This window comes from Bos taurus, chromosome 7, assembly GCF_002263795.3.
Source record: "Bos taurus isolate L1 Dominette 01449 registration number 42190680 breed Hereford chromosome 7, ARS-UCD2.0, whole genome shotgun sequence".
In the NCBI taxonomy this organism is placed as follows: Eukaryota; Metazoa; Chordata; class Mammalia; order Artiodactyla; family Bovidae; genus Bos; species Bos taurus.
In genome coordinates, this window is record NC_037334.1 from 34,234,132 (window position 1) to 34,250,091 (window position 15,960).

Consider the following 15,960-nt stretch of genomic DNA (forward strand, 5'->3'; position numbering starts at 1 on the left):
ATTTTTATTGAATATAGTTCCCTGTGCTATATAGTGGGACCTTTGGTTATCTATTTCATATTTAGTAGTTTGTATCTGCCAATCCCAAACTCCTAATTTATCCCTCCCCATCCCCTTTCCCCTTTGGTAACTGTAAATTTGTTTCTGTGAATCTGTTCCTGTTTTGTAAATAAGTTCATTTGTATCATATTCTAGATTCCATGTAAATCATATATTTGCCTTTCTCTGTTTGATTTATTTCACCAAGTGTGATAATTTCTAGGTCTGTCCATGTTGCTGCAAATGGTATTATTTCATTTTTTATGGCTGAGTAGTACTCCACTATATATATGTACCACATTTTCTTTTCTTTTTTAATTTATTTTTTTATTGAAGGATAATTGCTTTACAGAATTTTGTGGTTTTATGTCAAACTCAACCTGAATCAGCCATAGGTATACATATACCCCCTCCCTTTCAAACTTCCCTCCCATCTCCCTCCCCATCCCACCCCTCTTGGTTGATACAGAGCCCCTGTTTGAGTTTCTTAGCCATACAGCAAATTCCCATTGGCTATCTATTTTACATATGGCAATGTAAGTTTCCACTTTACTCTTTCCATACATCTCACCCTCTCCTTCCCTCTCCCCAGGCCCACAAGTCTATTCTCTATGTCTGTTTCTCCACTGCTGCCCTGTAAGTAAATTCTTCAGTATCATTTCTCTAGATTTTTCTAGATTCTGTATATATATGTTAGAATACGGTATTTCTCTTTCTCTTTCTTACTTCACTCTGTATAACTGGTTCTAGATTCATCCATCTCATTAGAACTAGCTCAAAGGTGTTCCTTTTTATGGCTGAGTAATATTCCATGGTGTATATGTACCACAAACCCTTATCCATACATCTGTTGCTGGACATCTAGGTTGCTTCCAGGTCCTAGCTATTGTAAATAGTGCTGCAATGAACAGTGGGATACATGTGTCTTTTTCAATTTTGGTTTCCTCAGGGTAACACGCCTAGGAGTGGGATTGTTGGGTCATAACGTGGTTTTATTCCTAGTTTTTTAAGGAATCTCCATATCATCTTCCATAGTGGCTGTTATCAATTTACATTCCCATCAACACTGCCTTTTCTCCACACCCTCTCCAGCATTTATTGTTTGTAGACTTTTTGATGATGATCATTCTGACCAGTGTGAGGTAATAATATCTCATTTTAGTTTTGATTTGCATTTCTCTAATAATGAGCAATGTTGAGCACCTTTTCATGTGTTTGTTAGCCATCTGTATGTCTTCTTTGGAGAAATGTCTGTTTAGGTCTTTCCCCCACTTTTTGATTGGGTTGTTTTTCTGGTATTGAGTTGTATGAACGGCTTATATATTTTGGAAATTAATCCTTTGTCAGTTGCTTCATTTGCTATTATTTCCTCCCATTCTGAGGGTTGTCTTTTCACCTCGCTTATAGTTTTCTTTGCTGTGCAAAAGCTTTTAAGTCTAATCAGGTCCCATTTGTTTACTTTTGTTTTTATTTCTGTTATTCTAGAAGGTGGGTCATAGAGGATCTTGCTTTGATTTGTGTCATCGAGTTCTGCCTGTGTTTTCCCCTAAGAGTTTTATAGTTTCTGGTCTTGCATTTAGGTCTTTAATGCATTTTGAGTTTATCTTTGTGTATGGTGTTAGGAAATGTTCTAACTTCATTATTTTAATGTAGCTGTCCAGTTTTCCTCCCAGCACCATTTATTGAAGAGGATGTCTTTCCCCCATTGTATACTCTTGCCTCCTTTGTCAAATATAAGGTCCCCATAGGTGCCTGGGTTAATTTCTGGGCTTTCTATTTTGTTTCATTGGTCTATGTCTCTGTTTTTGTGCTAGTACCATACTGTCTTGACAACTGTAACTCTGTAGTATAATCTGAATTCAGGAAAGTTGATTCCTCCAGCTCTATTCTTCTTTCTCAAGACTGCTTCGTTTGGGAAGCAGGCTTATTATTTTTATCTAAATAATAATGACAAAACCAGATCCCTGGAACCATTGTTGATTCAATGAAGCCCAGTGGAAGTCTCCTTACATATCCTGAGGAAAAAAAATAAACCCATGGGACTTTGGAATTAGACCTTATTCTGCTTAAACTGACAAAAATCTCTGAACTGCAAAATGATTTCCTTCTATAAGTCCTACCAAAACCTGATTTTGGCCCCTTACCCAGATGAGGAAGATACATTATTCCTCCCTTACCTTAAAGACCATGGATCATACATCAAAGTGAGTCTTCAGTGCCTCCCAGAGCCTTTGACTCTAGTGGATGGTAGCAGTGATGAGAAGACACAGTTCAGAGGTGATGCGGTCAAAACCTTGAGAGGCTAGAATCAGAATTTATTTAGAAAATGAAATGCATCAGAATTGGCTTAGATTTCTAACATGGTGATCTCTTCTCCAAATTCCTGATGGAGGTCAGATGGCCCCTCATTCAGCACTATAATAATGTCTTACCATCTCAGGAGGAAACTGTTCCACCAACAGCTTCAAGACTGAGAAAATTCCTCCTTTGTCCCAGTGTTTCATTGTGAAAACATGCCAGTCTCTCTCCCAGGCCAGCCCTAAAGACACAGACACCACCCTCCATCCTCTGAAGTTACTGGTCACAACATTTTCAATCATGACCCACTGGACACAGTTCCCACAGCACCTGCCACTTCCCAGTGACTTTACCTGAACTCAGTGTGGTCTGCCATGCTTTCATGTGAAGCGTGGCATCCAGTCTTCGAAAACTAGCCACACAGAACCCTCATCAACCGTGGGAGCTTGGGGACTGCTGCTTCTGGAAAAGGCTGGTGGGCATCTTTGGAGCTTATGTGAAACCTTGTTCACAAACCACTAGAGATACAGATGTAGAGGACTGACTGGTGGATACAGAGGTAGATAAATGTAATCAAATAAAATATCCAGAAAAGGTTTGGGAAACACCCTTTATTACATATCATGTTTATACTGTCATATGATGTTGGACTGAATGCCAGCCCCTTCATCCTCCTTCAGACCACTGGCATTCTGTCTGCTACTCCCTCCAGGGTCCTTTCTTCTCTCTGGAAGGGACAAAACAAATGAGGCAGGACAGGAAGAGACAAGAAGCACCAGGAGTTCTGCTGGTCGAGTTACCCTTCACCTCTGCCTCGAAGCTCAAGAGCCACACACACCACAGAGTCTGGCTCCAGATCAACTATCGCACAGTGATGGTTGGATGGCATCACTGACTCAATGGAAATGAGTTTGAGTAAGCTCTGGGAGTTGGTGATGGACAGGGAAGCCTAGTGTGCTGCAGTCCATGGGGTTGCAAAGAGTCAGACATGACTGAGCAACTGAACTGAACTATCACACAATGAAGGTTCTGGAATATATTTCCAGACCTCAGGGGACCTCATTTCGATATGACTCCCTCTCCCATTCTCCTCTGTCACAGAAGGCTAGGTACAGTGGTCAGGGTGAGGTCCCGGCTCAGGTCATAGGCTCTCAAGACCTCAAACTGTGGGTCCTGCGAGGCCCCTGTTCTTTCCAGACCACTCCTGGCTCTCTCTACCAAAACGAGCTGCTGGCAATACATCCTCTTAGAGTCGAAGTCAATCATGGAGACCCTGAGAAAACTCAATCAAAATGTTCCACCTTCTTGTCTAAATCAACAGAGGTCAATCCTTCCCAAGTGTTGCGTGGGCCCCAAGGTGATACGACTGCAGAGCCATCAGGTAACCCAGAGCATCTCCTCGGCCCCTTCCCTTAGATTCCTCTGGGCCTTCACGACATAGGCTTAGAAGACTGTGCCAACCTCAGGTCTCACCTCTTCCAAGAGAAGGCCACACCATCTTCCAGGATCGTCTGGCCCATGAATTTTCAGTTGCTGTGTGGAAATCAAGAGAGATGCTTTTGAGTTAAAGAGAACTTCCAAGGGAAGCTGAAAAGCTCAGGATAAATTCTCTCTTACAGACTTTATTAAAATGCCTGGGCCAGAAGCAAGGGGCCCAGTTACCCTCTTCGGTTGTCCCCCGAGGTGAGAAAGCCCCACTTCTCCCTTCTGAGCCAGGGCGGAGAGGCAGGACTAGAGAAGACATGGTTCCCGCTGCAGCCCTGGGCCCTGCTCACTTCCGGTCCTTGGGAGAATGGAACACACAGCCTGGACACTGGCTCCAGGGTCTCCTCAAGCTGACATCTTCCCCTGCAGACTGCTGCTCCTCGTTCTCCTTCTCCTCCTGCTCCTCGTCCTCCCCATCCTCATCCTCGTCCTCGTCCTCCACCTCCTCCTCAGGGGTGTTCTCTGGTTCCACGTTGCCTGTCAGCTGGGCCATGGTGAGATGAAAGACGTGGCAGCTGAAGCCCTCGCGGATGCCATTCTGCACGTGCTCCTGCAGGATCTCCAGGCTGGGGAAGACCCGGCAGCAGGCCATGCACCGGAAGCCAGTCTCCATGGTCACCAGCCAGTCGGGTGTCCTGGCCCGGGGTCTCTCCTCGACGGTGGGTGACCCTGGGGTGGGGCTGTCGAAGTCAGCCCTCTCTTCATGCTCTCTCTCCTCCCCGCTGGGCTCGCTGTCAGACAGGAGGTTTCTGGTGGACACGTCCGAGGGAGGAGTCCCTGCCCGCACGTCCTCAGGAAGGGTCACTTCCTCCCTCCTCGGCTGCTTTTCTAGTGACTCTGAAGGTTTCTCTGCCTCCCAGGAAACAGCAACGCCCTTTTTCATTTGTACCCGCATGTAGTATATTTTCATGCCCCTCTTCTCTTTGTTCATATGCAGAGAGGTTGCACAGGTCTTGTAGGATGAAGGGGAGGAGAAGGAGACATGTGGTGATAGGGGAGCCATCTCCCCTTGTTCTTGAAGATGGGCTAGGGGTGCTCTAGGCTGGGGACTGTCTCGATGCAACTTCCAGATTCCTGGGAAAGGAAATTAGAAACATAAGACCATGTATGGGTCCTTCCAGGAGCTGAGGGTGGGGAGGGACATCCGCATGACACAGTTGTGTCATGAGCTTGGGGTTTGTTGGTCATAGGATGGGGTGGGGTATGTGTTGGCATCTGTGTTTCTTCATCTGTGGGTGGGGGAGCAGATACTAGAGCCATATCTGTGTGCAGGGGTGTAGAGTGTGGTGCGGGGGCATGCTGTGGTATGTGAGGGATGCTGGTGGGTGTGTTTACGAGGAGCAGGTGAGTTGGGGAATATCATTGATGTGTTACTTGTGGGAGGTGGGCTGTGGTATAGGAGGAGGGCCCTGGGGAATCGCCTGCCTGGGGTTGGTGTCTGGGCTGAGAATGGCCGAGTGGAGAGCAGATGCATGTGGGAAGTGTGTGGACCTGAGTGGCATGGTCCTGCCCTTGGGCCGAGCTCAAGAACTCTGTCCTTCTCTGAAAACAAAGGCAAAGACAAGCCCTACATGTCCCTCCAAAGATGCTAAACCTGGTCCCTCTGCTCTCCACTTCAAGCCCAGACCTCTCCTGCCCCTCTCCTTAACTTCCCTACCATGGTGGGACCAAGACTCGCACACCCCCACGCTGAGCTTGGTCCACGCCCTCCTAACAGCTCAGATGTCCTCCCCAGGCTCCTCCACAGGGCCCTGACCACCTCTGAAAACCCTGGGTTTCTGCTCAGCCTTGTTTGGATCTGTGTGTCCCTGCTCCAGAGCCAAGCACCCCTACACTCAAGGATTCCCGTACCCTTACCACCGTGGATGAGCTTGCGTGGAGAAGAAACACAGGAGAAGTATTCAGAGGCAGAAGAGACCTCCCCTGACCCTTGGGGGCAGACTCGGGCCACTGCAGTGCATCCTAGCTGAGGGGGATCCTCTTGTGATTTTGAGATTCCTGGGAGAGAAATTAGAGACTGAGAGAGAGAGTGGTGTGGACATGTTTGCTCATCAGTCGTCTGTCCAACAAATATTTACCAAGCATCTGACACATGTTAGTGACTACACATGGTTTGTAGTGTATGGTTTGTAGTGAATATACATGGTTTGGAGCATGTTTCCTGGTATATACCCCAGAATTCAATTAAAATCAATAACTATTCTGTTGGTGTATTTGGGGGAATGTAGGTCTGAGAGGTGACTGTAAGTATATAGAAATATGAGTGATGTGTATTAGTTAAGTCTGTGGTAAGTGTGGAGTCAGGTAAGCACAGTGCAAATGTGTGTATGTGTCTGTGGCATTTGTGTGCATGGTTTCTGTTTACAATTCAGGAATCATGGGACATGTAACTCTTCCTCATTACATGGTGTGGCTTGCATTTATGGTTTGTGTTCATTCATTCATTCAATAAGATTCAGTGAGCAGTCACTATGTATCTGGCACTATTCCATTATTCTGGTCTCTGGTAAAGCTAAGCGTTCTAGTAGGGGAAGACAGACACTAAACAAAAATATAAATAATATAAAAATATAATCAGTACATAATACTTCAGTGGGTGCCAGAGTTAGCAAACAAAAATACAGAACACCCAATTTTCAATGTGTAGTTTAGTAAGGAGCTTATATGTGGAAGTGTGTGATATTTCTGCTATATCACAGTGTACATGAGTATATGAGTGACTGTGTCGTGAAACACCCCTTACACACGCTGAGGGTCACCCAGGTCCCAGCAGGGTGACAAGAATTTTACCATGCAGACTTTATATCTGGTAAGCACTCTACCCCATTCTCCCACTCTCTCTCCTCCACCACACACAGAAATATTCTGATGTGTAAGGGGCAGGGTAGTCATTGCTTTCCCCATCCTGTCCCAGCTGCTGCCTGCTCCCAAGTCCCACCCTACAGTCGCCAGGGCCCTGGGCCCGGTGGGAGGTGCTGCTCTAATATGGGGCCTAGGCCTCCAGCTGGAACTCTGGGGTAGGCTCCATTCTGCCCCACTTCCTCACGTGATCACCCCCTCTCCCAGGGTGACTGCTCACCTACGCTTAATGCACGCAGGCACCCTGTAGCCGTGGCCCTCAGAGCTCCCCACAGGACTCTAACAACATTTCTCACCCCCACCCTTGTGGTCTCAGGTTCTGGAAGGCCCTTCCCCTCTCCCTTGATCTCCTTCAGGAAATTCTTCCTGTTGAATAAATAAAACCTCCATGTTTTCTATAGGACACCATCCCTAGACGAACAACCTCCTTTTGAAGAGCATTCCACTCCTTGAGATACTTTTCAACAAGGCCTTCAGCTCAGGAGGCTTCTCTTTCCTCTTTGGTAAAAGGGGCCATGCAACCCATGGGTCTGTCTCAGCATCCTTCACGTCCCCTAGCCCGTGACCCCAGGGAAAAAGCAAAGAGAAGTAGAAAGAACTTGAAGATTGAGAAAAGCTGCATGCCTAGGTCTGTGCAGGCAGGATACAGCCTCTGCGAGTGCCACGAAGCCCTAGGCCTGCAGCCCCTGGGGAGTCCTCAAACCAGCAGGACTGATCTCCCATCTGCCTGGGGCATCTGGTCTTTCTGTGTCATCTCACACCGCAGGGACCTCCCCGCAGAAGGATACAGCAACATCACCAAGACTGTAATGGTATCTTGCTCCCTGCTTCATATGTAACAGGTTCTCAGTACCCCCGAAACCCTCGTGCCCCAGACAAATTGCCCCCACATACCTCCTCCCTTCTCGGCAGTCTCCTGGGACTCTTCATTTTCCAGGTGTTTCCTCTTTTGTCTCCTTTTCATGGTCCCAACTAGAAGACCCCCTAGAAGAAGATGCCACACGTCCAGCTCCTCCTCTTCACTACAGGTTGGCCCTTCTTGGCTCTCCGGAGACCCGCTGAAATGACTTGATAATTAAATCAAGTAAAAGCAGTTGAGTCTCCAAAGTGGCTGAAGAACTCAGACCACTTAAAGCAGCAGCACTGCCCAGTGCTCTCCACAGCGCAGGGCTGTTAAGGTTCAAAGGTCGCCAGGCCCACAGCAGGATTCTCTGACCTCAGTGATGACATCAGAGCATTCTGTGGACCTAGGGGCAACGCTGTCTCTGCAACAGCACAGACTTCATTTTCAAGAACAATTCCTTTTTCCCAGTAGAACATCACACATGAATCCAACTCTCACATCTTTCAAATGTAGCAGGATATTTTGAGATGTTAATCTGTTCCTGTTTATTTTTTTTTTCTTTTCTCCCTTTATTTCACTCTTTCCCTTCTGCATTCAAGTGGGTAGCAGAGCCTGTGTTCGCTGGCCAGTGGAAGAACAGGGCAGGGTGTAGCAGCAATGGCATGCTGATGATCTTGGCTTTTATTTCTGAAATCCCAAACACCACGGAAAAGAGAAGATACTTGAACAGAAATGTAACAGAAGCAGGTTTTTGAAATTACATACTGTCTTTTTTCCCTCTTGGAGTGTTGAAAGGCGCTAATTAAGTCAGAGAGGGATGCCTGTGGATCCTGGAGGAGAAAAGGCCTCTCAAGTGTGGTTGGAGGGGTAGTGGGGCAAAAATTCTGGAAGGAGATGGCTGTAGTGTGCATACAAGCAGAATCATGGCAATCTGTCCCACACCTGGCACATGCCTGCTCAGCTGCTCAGTCGTGTCTGCCTCTTTTTGACCCCAGGGACTACAGACTGCCATGCTCCCCATCCATGGGATTTTCCAGGCAAGAATACTGGACCAGGTTACTATTCCTTTTCCAGGGGATCTTCCTGATCCAGAGATGGAACCTGGATCTCCTGCATTGGCAGGTGGATTCTTTACCACTGAGCCACAAGGGAAGCCCACATGGCACAGGAGCCACCAAACCTAAAGGAGGCAAGACGTCCGAGCTGATGGATGTCTTCACTGCACTGTGTGCTCCAGTCAACAATGACCATGCTTCTGTCCCCTCCCTCAAAACCTTGGCCCTGTATGACTTCCAAATAGGGATGGATGGAAATCCAAACAGGACACCAGCAGGATCAAGGCTTAAAATACAAATTAAATGGAGTTGTAAAAAAAGTGTCATACTATTTCTTGCACACCTCTGCTTGCGGGCTGTAATTTATACCAGTTAAAAGTGGCAATCCATCTGGATCCTCCTGACTCCACTCTAGAATTAGGGTACACCTCATTTCGAGGTGTTGGCCAGGATCCAGTGGGAGTGCTGGCACCCAGGGATAGGGTGGACTCCCAGAAGTCACTGCTTTCATTAGAAACACCTTGGGGACTGAGGCGGGCCCCCATTTGAAAGGGCATTCCAGAATGATTGAAAGTGTCCGGCAGCGAAGAGAGTAGAGAGGACAACAGCAGCCTCGTGAGGGTTTGCTGATGAGAGTTAATCTTCCTGTTTCTTGCTGGATCCCAAGAAAAGAAGGGACATGGAGGATTTTTTCTTTTAATTATTTTTTGTGGTAGGAATTTTTAAACATACACAAAATAAAGAGAATGATATAGTAGGAATGCAGTGCCATTTACTCATCACTCAGTTTCAACAATTATTAATATTCCGCCGTTCTTGTTCTGCTGCGCATACACACACACACAAACACTCACTCTCACACTTAGCTTTCTACTCATTTATTTTAGTTTAGGAGTTTGGGGAGGGTGGGGGAAGTGTTCTATTTTAATGCAAATCTCAGACATTATGTCATTTCTCCTTAAATGTAATAGTATTTATCTCCAACAGATAAGAACTTGTTTCTAACATAACAACATCATTATCTCACCCCCAAAACTTAATCATCGTTTCTTTTTAGCACAATAACCAAGCCATACTCAATTTCCTCCAACTGGGTTAAAAAGTCTTTTTTATACATGGTCCATTGAAATCAAAATTTAAACAAGGTCCACATGTTGCAATTGGCTGATGTGTCTGTTAGTCTACAACAGCTCTCCCTCCTCTTTTGGCACTGATTTATTAAAGAAACTAAGTAATTTATCCTGTAGAATTTTCCACAGAAGTCTATTGACTATATTCCTGTGATGTTATTTAAGATGCTCCCTTTTACCTAATTTTCCTTATAAAGAGTCAGAGCTGAAGAATTAATTAGATTTAGATGCAATTTCACGTTACTACAAGCTTATTTTGTAAGTGATGCTGTGTACTATCCTATTGCTTTGCAACAGAAAGTACAAAAATTTTCCCATTTTTAATGAAGTTAAGATTGACCAGCGAGTTCAAATACTGTCAGGCTGATCCCTTCGTATTTACAAGTTTCGCATCCACAGATTCAACCAACCTCAGCTAGAAACTTGATTTATGTTTGGTTGACTCTAAAGATGTGCATCTACTGAAAAAAATCCACCTATAGGTGGATTCAAACCCACGGTGTTCCAGAGTCAGCTATGGTTCCAAGTCCAGTGCGGAGGGTCAGGGGGTTCCCCATACCACCAAGTGAGGACCGCATACTGAGGGCTGTAAAAATGCACCTGAGTTCTGACACTACCTACTCAAAGACAGCATCAGACTCCACAGATTAAGGGCTCAGTCCTACAAGAGCGCGCACACACGCACACACTCTCAGATGCCAGTAGCAAATCAAGGTCGCCACCTGTGCTTCAGTTGCTTTGAGCATGATTAATTCATTCACACAAAGTGGAGTCACAGAACTCAGAGAAACATTTTACTTACTACATATTATTAATTTTATAAATATATATAAAATGTTATATATGTATACATATATATATAAACTCAGGAACAGTCAGATGGAAGAGATGCATAGGAAAAGGATCCAAGTCTTTCCTGCTCTCTGAGCATGTCTTTTCCTCAAGTCTCCACATGTTCACCAGCTCAGAAGCAGTCCAAACCCCTTCTTTTGGGTTATTATGGAGGCTTCATAACATAAACATGATTGACTAAATCATTTGCTTTTGGTGAACCATTCAACTTCCAGCCCTCTCTGACCTCCCCAGAGGGGTGAGAATGAAAGTTTCAACCCTCTAATCATTTGGTTGGCTCCACTAGCAACCAGCCTCCACCCTTAGAAGGTTTCCAAAAGTCACCTCATTAACGTAACAAAAGACACTTTCATTGCTCTCAGCAGTTAAGAAATTCCAAAGGTTTTCAGAGCTCTGTGCCAAAAATATAGAAAACCATCAATGCCTTATTATATCACACAACCACCTTCATGAGATTGTACAGTCTATATTTCAGTATTTTCACTGATAGGAAACAATTCCCCCCAAAGCAGCTCTGACATTTATCTATAGAAAACTTAAGAAAAAGTAGGACCTTCAGTATCCCTGGGGCTTTCCACATGCACCCCAGTTGTATTCTTTGGAGACCATATCCATCAGAATAAACTTGATAATTTCATTGTAACAAGTAATTCCCCCAAATCTCAGTGGTTTAAAAGAACAAAGGTTCATTTCTGACTCCTTGTGCACGTCCATTATGAGCTGGCTAGGAGTTCTGATCCTCATAGTCCTTATTCCTGGACCCAGGCTGACAAAGCTCTCTCTCTCAATCATCTTTGTAGAGAGAAAGAATTTTGGAGCCTTACATTGGTAATGTGAATTCTGGCCCCAAAGAAACACACATCACGTCCACCCAAAATTGTGGACCACAATCTTATTGTATGTCTCTCCATTTTCCAGATTCATTAGGCAAAAATAATTGTGAACAATACTACTGAATAGCACAGAAGCTATATAGTAAAATTCTAATATCTCCCCATTAAATATAAGACATGACATAGCTTTTTGTGAAGCTATGCATTCACAAAATTACAGCTAGAGCTCAGATCTCTTAGATCATGATTCAGAACCTTTTTCCACTAGGCTCTGTTAGAATTTTTATACCAGGACAATGTAGTTGGGATAATATTGCATTTACTTCATTCTTTGTTTTGTTTCCTTTTTATAAATAGATTCAAGAGGGAGAGTTCGGAAGCCCCTAAAACACTTACCTTAAACTGAAAAGCAACTGGAAAATAGTCTCACTGTCTTTTGAAATGTTTGACCTGGTAAAGATTAGATGTCTGGGAGGCTTTTATATTCTGAATATAGGGAATACAAAGGAAACAATCTTCCTGAGACTTTAAGAAACAATGACAGAAAAACTCTTGACTCCCACTTTGCTTTCTGATTACCTTGTTGACACTTCAGTTCTTTGAGTAATAGTGGTGGCAACAGTTAGAGTTTAGCCAAGATAAAAGTATATATGATAGTGTGGCAGCCCCTGCAGAACTGCATTACAGGGTAAATGCTTTAGCTCGTCCCTATTTGCTCATAGGTCTGCGCAAAGTAACAAATGGTTCTGAAACATCTATTCCAAATAGCTTTGTTCTTATTACTTTAAAGATGACTTGGCTGCCAAATACTTGCTCCGTGATGAAAAAGGACGTGTACATGGGAGGAAGATTTATGCATTAAGATATGCTGCTTATTTTGCTCCTGCAGATACAATGCACATCTAATGAATTAGAGGCAATCTTCCTCTCTTACCCAAATTGTAGATAAATGAGTATGTCATTCCCCTTCCCTTCAGTGCATCCTAGTCATAGATATTTTCTTTGAGAATATTATTCCCCTGCTCAAATCTTAAATGGCTTCTCAATATGAGAAGAATAAAATCTAAAATATTCAACCAAACATTCAACACCCAGCAGGGTTGAAAACCCTACTGAGTTTTCCAAGCTAAACATAACATTTGCCTTCCAGCCTTCACTCAGCTACATCAAACTTCCTGCCTTCAATCAAAGGATAGTCCCTTGCTCAAGTCACTTCTTTCAAAAGTGCAAGTTTTCAAAGTACAACTTGTTTTTAAGTTCAACTAAAATCCCACTTTCTACAAGAAGCCCTTCCAAACATCCTGGTGAGAATGGACCATACATTTTCATAGCATGTTAGTTGTACCTCTGTGATTATTCTTCTCATATTCTTTATTTGAGGAGACTCATAATAGATGTGTCTGATTTCCTCACAACGTAGGATGTGAACCCTTGGAAGGTAGAGGCCAAGATTCCTTATATTCAAATTTTCCACAGCTCCTTGCACTGAGTATGATAGAGAGCAGGACCCTGTGGGACTCCTGGGCAAAAGAAGTCTTTCTGGTCTTGATTACAGGAAATAGGCTTCATTCAGCTTCCATGTCCTTCCCTGAGCTCCAAACAGTTTAGTTCAGTCACTCAGTCATGTCCGACTCTTTGTGACCCATGGACCACAGCACACTAGGATTCCCTGTCCATCATCAACTGCTGGAGCTTGCTCAAACTCATGTCTTTCAAGCCGGTGATGCCATCCAACCATCTCATCCTCTGTCATCCCCTTCTTTCCTGCCTTCAATTTTCCCAGCATCAGGGTCTTTTCCAGTGAGTCAGTTCTTCGAATCAACTGGCCAAAGTATTGGAACTTCAGTTTCAGCATTAGTCCTTCCAGTGCATATTCAGGACTGATTTCCTTTAGGATTGACTGGTTTGATCTCCTTGCTGTCCAAGCAACTCTCAACAGTTTTCTGCAAACCACAGCTCAAAAGCATCAATTTTTCAGCGCTCAGCTTTCTTTATGGTCCAACTCTTTACGGTCCATCATACATGTCTACTGGAAAAACCATAGTTTTGACTAGATGGACTTTTGTCGGTAATGTCTCTACTTTTTAATATGCTGTCTAGGTTGGTCATAGCTTTTCTTCCAAGGAGCAAGTGTCTTTTAATTTCATGGCTGCAGTCACCATCTGCAGTGATTTTGGAGCCCCCCAAAATAAAGTCTGTCACTGTTTCCATTGTTTCCCCATCCATTTGCCATGAAGTGATGGGACCAGATACAGTGATCTTTGTTTTTTTGAATACTGAGTTTTAAGCCAATTGTTTCACTCTTTCACTTTCATCAAGAGGCTCTTTAGTTCTTCTTTGCTTTCTGCCATAAGGGTGGTATCATCTGCATATCTGAGATTACTGATATTTCTCCCTGCAATCTTGATTCCAGCTTGTGCTTCATCCAGTCTGGCACTTCGCATGCTCTGCATATAAGTTAAATAAACAAGGTGACAATATACAGCCTTGACATATTCCTTTTCCAATTTGGAACCAGTCCATTGTTCCATGTCTGGTTCTAGCTGTTGCTTCTTGACCTGCATACAGATATTTCAGGAGGCAGGTAAGGTGGTCTGGTATTCCTATCTCTTTAAGAATCTTCCATAGTTTGCTGTGATCCCCACAGTCAAAGGCTTTAGCATAGTCAGTGAAGCAGAAGTAGATGTTTTTCTGGATCTCTTGCTTTTTCTATGATCCAATGGATGTTGGCAATTTGACCTCTGGTTCCTCTGCCTTTTCTAAAACCAGCTTGAACATCTGGAATTTTTCAGTTCACATGCTGTTGAAACCTGGTTTAGAGAATTTTGAGCATTACTTTACTAGCATGTGATTATGAGTTCCAATATGTTCCAGGTTCAAAAAGTTGATAATTAGGAAAGGGAGAGGTTGAGGAGACAAGCAAGGAACAGTTAAAAGAAACAATAGTGTAGCCGTGGGCAGGGTCCTGGTTCCCTCTCAAGGGATATATATATTCAACAGTATTTTTGAGTTGTTTTTCAGATACTTAAATCTCTACCAGGTGGGAGAATTTAAGGGTATGCTGGCCACAAACATGTAAACCCCAGACATGGAACCAGAAATTTGATGATGTTCACTCCCACTTACCTCACCCCCCAACCAATAAGAAGAATGTCCACAAGCTGATCATGCCCTCTTTGAGCCATTTCTAGAAAATTCCTCACTTCACCCTACAAGTCAGGGACACACAGTTTTGAGCATTAGTTCACTGTGGTCCCCTTTGCTTGGCAAAGCAATAAAGCTGCTCTTTTCTACTTTATCCAAAACTCTGTCTCTCAGATTTAATTCAATGTCAGTTGGGCTTCCCTGGTGGCTTAGAATGTAAAGAATCTGCCTGCAATGCAGGAGACCTGGGTTTGACCCTTGGGTCTGGAAGATCCCCTGAAGGGAATGGCAACCCACTCCAGTGTTCTTGCCTGAAGAATCCCATGCACAGAGGAGCCTGGTGGGCTACAGCCCAAGGAGTCATAAAGAGTTGGACTAAACTTTCACTTTCAGGGTGCAGAGGCTGGATTCAGCTTCAAGTATGAGCTCCCCTATTTGCTCCCCTACCCCACAAAAATTAAATGTTTAAATAAATTGCCAAAGTAGTGGATCTTCTTCCTCCCTAGGCCAAACAAGGTCCTGACCAGTAGCCTCTTTTATTTGTTCCCACATGAGCACAGAAGTGCCATCTCTTTATGCTAAGAAAGATGTTCATCCGTTATGTTCATACATTTGAACAAAAGTGGGAGACTTGTTCATCCCATGTCCTGTGTAACCCACCCAACCCCCTTCATCTCCATCTGAATCTATTTTTGCACTGCCTAAAATTTAACCATAGACAGTCAGTACTTTGGGTATTTTACCCTTCAAAGATTTTTATTAAAATACAAATAATTTCATAAGAAGTGGTGTCTTAACCTAAAGCACTGTCAGTCACAGTTTTAGCAAAGACTAAGGAAAAACAGGCTAAGAATTAGGCCATTTTTAAAATGTTATTGAAAATATAGTGACGAGGAAAAAAAAAGAAATGCTCTCTGGTATAGAGGTAGATGTTGGAGAGATGGTGAAAAGGTACCAACAGAAATAGTCTACATCCTCATAAATTTGCAACAGGTGAAATCTTTCTGAGATGGTGCCCCAGTGTGAAACAATGTATTAAGGATGTAAGACATATTTATCCACTGGAAATTAATACTGTCAGTAACCTGAGCTAAGACTCAGAGAGTTCAAATAACTAGGGATAAGAAGAGCATTCTAAGTTTATTTATAAAGAATCCCAGAGATTGGGGTAAAACCCACAATTGTAAAGGATGTCTTCCCATCAGAGACTCAGCTGCTATGTATGAACCCCACTCCAGTACTCTTGCCTGGAAAATCCCATGGATGGAGGAGCCCTGTAGGCTGCAGTCCATGGGGTCGCTAAGAGTGGGACACGACTGAGTGACTTCACTTTCACTGTTCACTTTCATGCATTGGAGAAGGAAATGGCAACCCACTCCAGTGTTCTTGCCTGGAGAGTCCCAGGGACGGCGGAGCCTGGT

General features: G+C 44.0%; 1 protein-coding gene across 2 annotated transcripts in view; it reads right to left on the minus strand.

Annotated features, from left to right (window-relative positions):
• Positions 1-477: 477 nt before the first annotated feature.
• Positions 478-15,960, minus strand: part of LOC540403 (protein FAM170A) — a 32,137-nt gene continuing 16,654 nt past the window's right edge. The window contains exons 6-10 of one of the 2 annotated variants that reach the window (XM_059888700.1): positions 7,576-14,205; positions 5,680-5,820; positions 4,113-4,896; positions 3,811-3,870; positions 478-3,064 (exon numbers count right to left, since the gene is read on the minus strand). In XM_059888700.1, coding sequence (XP_059744683.1) covers positions 3,864-3,870; positions 4,113-4,896; positions 5,680-5,820; positions 7,576-7,645 — 1,002 coding nt within the window. In that variant the 5' untranslated portion in view covers positions 7,646-14,205 and the 3' untranslated portion in view covers positions 478-3,064; positions 3,811-3,863. The remainder of the gene's footprint in view (positions 3,065-3,810; positions 3,871-4,112; positions 4,897-5,679; positions 5,821-7,575; positions 14,206-15,960) is intronic. The other variant, XM_059888701.1, reaches the window with a different exon arrangement.